At 32.9% G+C, this 9,166-nt stretch overlaps 1 protein-coding gene across 1 annotated transcript; it reads right to left on the bottom strand.

Moving 5' to 3' along the window:
- Positions 1–237: 237 nt before the first annotated feature.
- On the bottom strand, positions 238–3,549 carry LOC111887825 (protein RGF1 INDUCIBLE TRANSCRIPTION FACTOR 1). The gene is made up of 4 exons (XM_023883974.3): positions 3,150–3,549; positions 1,508–1,582; positions 1,003–1,143; positions 238–845 (listed from the first exon to the last, which is right to left on the bottom strand). The coding sequence occupies exons 1-4, from the start codon at positions 3,312–3,314 to the stop codon at positions 525–527; spliced, it is 702 nt and encodes a 233-aa protein (XP_023739742.1). The 5' UTR covers positions 3,315–3,549; the 3' UTR covers positions 238–524.
- Positions 3,550–9,166: the final 5,617 nt, after the last annotated feature.

Here is a 9,166-nt window from a genome sequence, read left to right as displayed (position 1 = left end):
TAGAGGTGGTATCTAACTGAAGAATTGCATATGCTAACGAAGAATTGCGGAAATACATTTTTGTATCAAAGAAAGGCTTTTTCTACCTTTGGCATCCAATTTCAATTTAAAGTATGAAAAATCGACTCTACCAGTCATCAACAATACGTACAAATAAGTATAACTTACTCTCAAGTATATATATATATATATATATATATATATATATATATATATATATATATATATATATATATATATTGAGAAACATATTCATATATATATTTTTTTCATATGTGCAAATTCCCTTACAATATTGATACAAAATTGGCAGACTAAAGCTCAACAAAGTTACAGCCTCAAACATCCACCGATAGGTTGTAATGGAATTGCTGCTTACATACCGCATATTCCTATCAACATATAGTTACTAAACAAGTGGCCTTTTATAAAAAGACCATTACATTATTATGAGAAAAAGTAATATAACATACCTAATAATAATAATATTTAGAGTAACATATAAAAACATGCACATGCAGTACTTAAGAAAGCGGTGATCGTTGAGGTGCACCCTTTCTTCTACTACCAAAGGAAAAGAATTTAGGAAGAAAATCATTGTTTTTCTTCTTCTTTCTTTCATGATCTGGTTTATACGATGATGTTCTTGAATCAGATCCTGAAGAATCTTTAAACTGATGATGATAAGAGTCTTCGAGAATGGAGTTTGGAGTGATTTGACTAAGATCATCGACATCAGAACTATCCATACGAAGTCCTTCGAATTGTGAGAATGCAAAATCAGTCACATCAAATCTACATAAAATGGTGGACAGATCTTCACCTTGATACACCATGTGATCAACCTGGTCCCATAAAAAGATAGATATATAAATGATAAATTCAAGCTTCAAAACACAACCACACAGTACAATTTACACTTCACACTTCACAATTCACAAATGTCATGTCGTTTCATAAAGTAGTTGTAGTACGAAAGAAAATGTTAGGGTGTAATTTAACCTTGCAAGATAGAGAGCAGAAATGGAATGGTTCTTGAAGGATTCTGTCACAGGTGAAGCATGAATTGGCAGGACCTTTACAAGACCTGGTTTGTGCCCTCTGGTTCAAGAATATCACTTTTGCACTATTTATTGTATACGGCTGCATTTACAATAATAATAACAACATATCTGTTATTATTAACACTACTAATAAATTCATTTACATTTTTTAGAAAAACCACAAGACTTTTATTTTTAGAAAAACCCATTAAAGTTTGAATTTTTACCTTTTTGGTTTAACCACCCAAAAAGTTTAGGGTTGTTTGATATCATTTTTACCAAGTGTCATAACCTCTATTTACAAACTGTTGCTACTTGCTAGTGGGTTTTTTTTTTTTTTTTTTTTTTTTTTTTTTGTCCATGAAGGACATTGTGTTTATTATATTCTTATTAATGAAAATGGGTAATAGGAAGTACAAGATTCGTTGATTAAACTAATAAGAAAATGACAAAAGAAAAGTTACCTGAACGAAGGAACAGTCAATGAGCTTTTCGAGGTCGTCTAATCTAACAACATCCTGGTAAACATATCTTCTCACCTATCACATGAATCATGAATCATCAACATGAACAAGAACCCCGTTATTAGTTAAATAACCATACCCACTTGTCCATCTCCGTACAACTTCTTAATGCACATATATATCTCCTACACCTACCATTTCATTAATATTCATTATATATAAATCCGTACACTTTAATACCTTCATTAATTAATTAACACACCTCGTTATGTGTCGGGAATCAATATACATAAAAATATATACATACACGTGTTCATAGGCAACAAAAATTTAAAATTTTGCAACATTGAATTCATAATTGTGAAGGAATTTGTATTAGTTTTGTACTTAAACTCCATTCTCAAAATGAGGAATAGGAAATTAAGTCTCTTGCTTTGAGAATTGTTGGTAATGATAAATAAATAAATATTTTTTTTTGTTTTGTTTTGTAGTAATTAAATGAAAGAGAAATTGGATACGAATGATTATAATAAAAAAGAAAACAGAAAGTTAGATGTAGTGAAAAAGATGGGTCTGATATATAGAAAACAAAATTGACCAGAATGGGGTATTTGGTCAAACTTCTACTTTCTTTGAAAGCAACAGCTGAGAGAGCCTCTGCAGGTGAAAGCAAATGCCAATTCTGTATTTTAATTTTTCAGTTTAAATATATAAATATACATATGTCGATTCAGATATTAAATACCATTAATTATATAAAAATATTCGATTGTTTCTTTTATTATTATTATTATTAACAAAACTAACATAAAAGAAAAGTGATTTTTCTATTCGTAACAGTTGTAAAACGATTAAATGTGTTTTAATTTATGATGTATTGAATTAATTATAAGATTTCCTCTTTTCTTGGAAAATTTTAAGTGTAGTTATCATCCTGTACTTATTATCGTTATGCATAATTGGTGATATTCGTATAAATTGTCTTTGGTGGAGGTTAATTTCGACTTTTTACACATGCCTAACTTCCATTATTTTCAAATATTAGTTCAAATATTTTTGTTTTTTTTATATATATTTCATGTGTGTCCAAAAGATATTTAAGTTGTTAGATTAACAAAAGATACTATATATTAGGAGAAGTAACATGAATAACAGAATCCCATAAACTTTACATGCCCTTTTTTGGCTTTTTGGGAAGTTCAATTAACACCCATAATTTTGGCAACAAAGAAGAACATTGATTGAGAAAACCAATTTCTTGATTTATTTTTAAAGTTAATTGACTTAATTTTTACTAATTCTCCAAAAAAAAAGAGACTAAATTTCCTATCCCTCACAAAAAAAAAAAAAAAAAAAAAACATTTTTTGTTTTAATTCTCACAAAGAAGCAAAGACAACAACAAATGTCAACATGGAATTTAAACCTATAAACACTAAATTATACATATAAAGACTGGACAGAGTTGAATTCAAGAAATTTGCTTACGATATATGTATATATAATCATTAATGTAGTGACTGAAGGAAGTAGGATGATGTTCAGTCGTTGTTATATTAATTATATATTCCATGCATGTAATTAAAGAAGATGACTTAATGACTTAATATGAAATATGTATATTCCATATCGTTTGCATGGTACCTGAAGAAGTGGATGAGAGTGATGAGTTGGAAGACAGTGAGGGCAAAAGCTTTGACAGCAATCCAAGCAAAATATGTTCTTCTCATTCTTTCTTTTATTCTCATGGACCCCACATATCCCAAAGAAACTCTCCTCCATTAATCCTTCTAACCATGCAGGCTTCATCACCCTTCTCTCTGTAAATCTCTCTCTCTCTCTCTCTCACTCTCTCTCTCTCTCTCTCTGTGTCTCTCTCTCTCTGTTTCTGTTTCTGTGAGGTTACTGAAAGCGCAGTCGTTGATACATATCTGAGTGAGGTGTGTGATGAGTGTGTATATATATAGAGAGAGATGATGATGAGTGTGCAGAGAGAGAAAGGGTGAGGATGAGTATAGAGGATAAAAACCCTAATAAATGAAGGCCTGGGGGGGAACCAATACAAAACCCATATGGTGTTTTGTATATTTATACTCGAGGTTTGAGAAAAGAGTCGAATGTCGTTTTCACTTACGTATTCTCGTTTCTTTTATCGTTTTACCCACTTCGTCTTTCACTTGTCTACGCTTTTCTTACCCCTCCAATTTTACAAAAATGTTATTATACGCTTATAAATGAAAATAAGAAGGATTAATCACTAAAATATCGACTAGTAGACTGTTAGGTACAATAGCACAATTACTACAAAAAATTGAGGTATTAGCGTCGACATTTATTGCCGGTAAAAACCCCAAAAATTGTCACTAAAGGTATTATTGACCATATGTCGACACTAATATCCGTCGCTAAAGCTCGATTGTTGTCGATATTGTTGTCATAAGTAATACATGTTGCCGGTAATAGGCATGGTCGCCGGTAGTGATGTTGTCGGTATTAACGATCACCGGCATAACGTCCAACGTTAGAAATGTACATCACCAGAGTCAAGGAAAGTATGTAACACCTTATAAGCAATTTCTTGCCCTTTGTGTTTTATATCGACCCATCGACTTTAATGCCAAACAGGACAATTCTGCAATGACTTGTGTTATTTCCAAAAGAGATAACATTCATTTTTACACACATGTATCGATTCATAGCCCAAACCAATCTTTTTTAAGATTCTTTTTGGCTTCATAATGTGAAGGGGGAACTTTGTTTCCTTCCGGAAATGGTGATTGCAACAACCGTAACAATTGATCGAAAGAACCATTAGTCCATTTGTTGTTCACCTTGATATGCATCAATTTTGCTACAAGGTCGAGAGACGAAAATGAAGTACAACCAGGATATAATTCTTTTTGGACTACCTCTAACAGCTTTTGAAAATCATCAACACCGCTACCCCCAGTATCCGAGTTCCCTTCGTTGAGTTTGGTATAGTTTTTGATCAAATCCTCCATAATGTCGATAATGCTAGCCATCTCAGTACTTCACCATACGTCAACTACCACCGGAGGAATATAACTTTCATCGTGATAGATCCACTTTTTGTACAAACAAAATCCAAATTTACATATATGAAGTTTGATTGTTAAAACATGGAAGAAGTATCGATTATAAATTTTTCACACAGACATCGTAGATAACCTCTATTGTCGACATGTACTTTGCATAGCTCAATAAAACTAGCGAGCTCTTGAAAAAACTCGGGAGTGTTATGTTTTGGATTAGTGGTCCAACTTTTATCAATAGGCATGTTGCAACTGAAACAATAATCGAATAGAGTTTTCATAAAATAGCTGATTTAAAAAGTATCTCCAAATAGAGTTACATTCGGGTTTAAATTTTACTCTACATGAAATAAGAATTGAACAAAGTATTCATCAGAAATTGGATAGAGTATTCACAAGGGTTTGCTTCTAAACCCATTTTTTGAATACCTTATCTCATTTGCGAACATGTATTGCATGATTTTATGTTCAAGAAAAATTCAGCAACATTCCTTAGCTCCCAAGTATATATAAATATATACCCGAAGAAAAAAGAGAAAATGACAATCGCTTAAACAAAAAAACCATGCAATACATGGTCACATCCAAAATGAGCTAAAGTATTTAAAAACCAGCCTCACAATGAGGGCAACCTGAAATTAATTTTTAAATCAATTTCGGGCGGGTATTTCTAAGCTTATGATGGTTAAAACAAAGAGACATAAACGAATAGAATTGTAGTTGTTATTTATAGCATCTTACTTTTCCATATTTATATTTTTATAGCATCTTACTTTTGTATTAATTTTTTATTATAACATTGTACTTTAAATATTATATACTTTTTTTTCTATTATGGCATTGTACTTTTTCATATTTTTCTTTATTTATAGCATTTTACTTATATTGTTTTTGTTTATTATAGTATTGTATTATAGATGACATTATGAATTATAACATCGTACTTTTTTTAATTATAGCATTGTACTTTAAATGACATTATGAATTATAGTATCCTACTTTTCTTGTTTTGCAATTATAGCATTGTACTTTACATGACATTATGAATTATAGCATCCTACTTTTTTTTTTAAAATATAGAATTAAATGGCATTATGAATTATAGCATTATAAAACCCAATTCAAGTATTCTATCTTTTATGCTTTTGATTCAATTAAAGATGTAAAACCTAAAATAATAGGTGGTCATGACGTGAGGATGGAAGCCTCACGACGTGGCCATCGATGCAGAAACGTGTGTCCATCCTTGAATGTTACGAGGTGACAATGGTTTAATCCTAATTCTGTGTTTTGCGACCTATTTAAAGGAAGTGGGGGGATATGGTTTGCACACCCTTAGCCTCCATCACCCCCCTCCTGCCTAAATCGAAGTTAGCTTCCTTTGTGACATTGAAGATCTCTTTTCATGGTTATTAGCTCATTGTCGAAAAAAAGGCTAGTGTGGTGTATTATCTTGGCTAGAAAGTCTCCACCTCACCATTTTGTTTTGTTTCTAGACCTTTGTAGGTCCTAAAGCTCTTTCCTTTCTCATTTAAGCATGTTAGATCCAACTTTTATTCATTTTTCTTCATGGTTGGGTTGGGTAGCATACATGAGATCTTAATGTTAGCAACTTTATGGATCATTGAGGCCTTTTATTCATCATAAATCTCAAATATGAGGTTTGGTGGTAGATTGGACTCCAAGCATGAGTTTTGGTCTCATTTCTTTGTTTATTGAACTAGTTAGTATTCAAGTCATGCATTAGACATGCATGACTAAAAAGCTATGATTTTTATCGTCTGTTGGGTTGGGGAAAAGCATCTGGAAGGTTTGAAGGATTGGCTTAAGGGATTGAGAGCTTAATTATCTAGGTTGTTCAGAACATATCTCACGACATGATGGGTTATGTGTCACATCGTGACAGGGGGTGTTTCTGAGACAGTTTTTTCCTAGCTCTATCACGGCGTGATCTATTGGTGGTCATGACATGACAATCGGCTGAGGTTGACCATGGTTGACTTTTTTGGTCAAACTAGGGTTTTTGGGGTGTAGACTGAGAGGGTATTTATTTATTCTTGTTAGGTGTCTTGTTGCTCTTGTATACCCTATGTGTGAGAGTTGTGGTATTTTTAGCTGCTATTCGCAATATGAGTCTTCTCACTATAGTTATATGTGTGATAGATATGTGTGCTGACCGCCCGGGTCTTAAATTATGTTGTTTTTATATTTGAATTGGATAGAATTTTTGATAACTTTGGGATTGCTAAAAGTCCCCATGGTTGCTGATAACCCCTGAAATGTGTTGTTAATCCATTGCGCGTGTTGTTACTTCAATGGGATAGCCAATAATCCCCAGAGTTGCTGATAACCCATAATTGTTTGTTATGTTTTGTTGTATGGATATTTTGGGAAGGAATCACTAAGCTTTTTGCTTACATTTGTGAATTAATGTGTTTTAGGTACTTCTGATGATTGCGAAAAGGCGAGGGCTTGACTGTACACTCCGGCTTCCTAATTTTTATGATTTCGAATTTTGATACTATGATTGGGATGATTGTATTTGATGTACTTGGGATTTTATTGACTTGGTTTTCATGATATTTGGGGTTTTTTGATAATTAAGAATGAAAAATTTTATGGTAAAAATCAAGATGTTACAAGTTGGTTTTTGAGACCTAGTTTGAGTGAACTAGATGAACATTCATGGGATTCCAGGCTCAAACTAAGGATCTTAAAGTTTTATAAAAACCTTTGTACAAAGAAAATAAATTTCAAGGAAATAAAGGAGGAAGCAAAATGTATAGTCAGCCAGAGCTCAAGGAAGTGGTCTCCCAAAATATCCATATATGTGTTGTATGTTATGTTATGGTTACTAGTATTTGAACTGATAGAAATACATGTTAGTGATACGCTAAGGATCCCTAAGGAATTTCAGGATAGGTTTGCCTGATTTATGTGATGCCTTATAGCCTAGCAAATTACATGTGGATGTTTTGTTAGGGTTGAAACTAAGATTGCTAATTACATTGTGTATACTGCATAATTATACATAATTAGGATTTTATAGCCTTAGAATGCTTGATTTAACCCTACCTCTTGTTACTTTTTGGGTTGTGGATTTGGGGTGGAATATGTTATTCGAATGTCTATTGAGTCTGGGTTATGTTAATTGGTATACACTGAGCCATTGTCAAGGTTAGAAGAGACTTCTTGCAGAATAGAGTTGTGGTTGAGTAGGGACCTAGGATATGTACCTAATTGCTAAAGGGACAAACCAGCTATATGCTATAGGCAAAACGGGCAAACCAGTTTCTGCTAATGGATAAAGGGGAAACCAACTATATGTTGAAATCCATTGTGTGTATGCATTGTCTATGTGTTGTGGTATGGAATATTTTGAGGGAGTTCACTAATACCTGGCTTACGGTTGTTGAATAACCGTCTTACACGTTGTGCATCTGACTGTGGAAAGGCTCACGTATGACTGTATCGACATCAAAGCATCAATAAGATTTTATAGACTTTCACTAAGATAATCTATTATATAATAATAAATTGTAATGTTTTGTAAAACTTATATTTTTAATAAATAAAAATGAAAATTTTTCCTTTGAAATTCGGGATGTAGCAAGTTGGTATCCGAGCCATAGTTTAAGTGAATTGGATGAACACTCGTGTGATTTCAGACTCAAATTAAGGATCTGAATATCTTAAACAAATTTTGTATAAAAGAAATAATGTAAGAGTGGAAGGATGCGATGCGTACAGTGAGGCGGAGCTTAGAAAGGAAAGTGATTCCCAAAATATCTATAATGTTATATCTATTGATAGATGATCTGTTAGAAAAGCATGCTAGTATGTAGACTAGGGATCTTACTAGCAATTATAGGTTAGAATTTTCCTGATACCTAAGATGACTTACAGTCTAGAGACTTGATTATTAAATGTTGCTTAGAACCTTTAGTAATGCTAAAATACCTATTTAAAAAATACGTTAGGTTGTATGCCCTAAAATTTGATAGTTTTAGACTGTCTGATTTGGTGCTATTGCCCAACTCTTGTTCGAGTCTAACTGTTGTAGTATCAGACCTTCCAATTGATAGACGATTTGATCGTACGACATGTAATTGTATATTTCTTGACAATTAGTTAGTATTAGTGAAAGTTCTTTCTCATCCGTTAGAAGGGGTAGTGAAAGAAATCCTATGAGATATATCTAGGAAAGAAAGTAGTAAGGCCTTTGAACACTGAGTGTATGAAAAAGGACAGTAGATAAGAGAGTGTAGTAACTTAGAAACATTGTGGAAATTGTTGGATCCAGTATGGATAAGTGTGGAAGGTAGTATGGGCTCATACTACCAGAAGCACAGGATCCATACAGGAATTAGTCGTAATGTTACTAAGGAACTGGAAAGGGCTTAGTGTTATCTCTAGATAACTCAAATAAATCTGTATTAAAACACTCAAGTTTCTCATCCTTAACATGGCGATGATCATAAGAGCAAGCGGTTTTGGTTCTGAATCGGAAGGGTCGGGACTAAGTGAGGCTGACATACGCGATTGGATAGAGACAGCAGTAGCAGCAGCTGTACGAGAGATGATCCCAGAATTGTTTGGAACTATCAA

This window comes from Lactuca sativa, chromosome 2 (assembly GCF_002870075.4).
Source record: "Lactuca sativa cultivar Salinas chromosome 2, Lsat_Salinas_v11, whole genome shotgun sequence".
NCBI classification, from domain to species: domain Eukaryota; kingdom Viridiplantae; phylum Streptophyta; class Magnoliopsida; order Asterales; family Asteraceae; genus Lactuca; species Lactuca sativa.
This window is presented reverse-complemented; position numbering and strand designations above follow the sequence as displayed.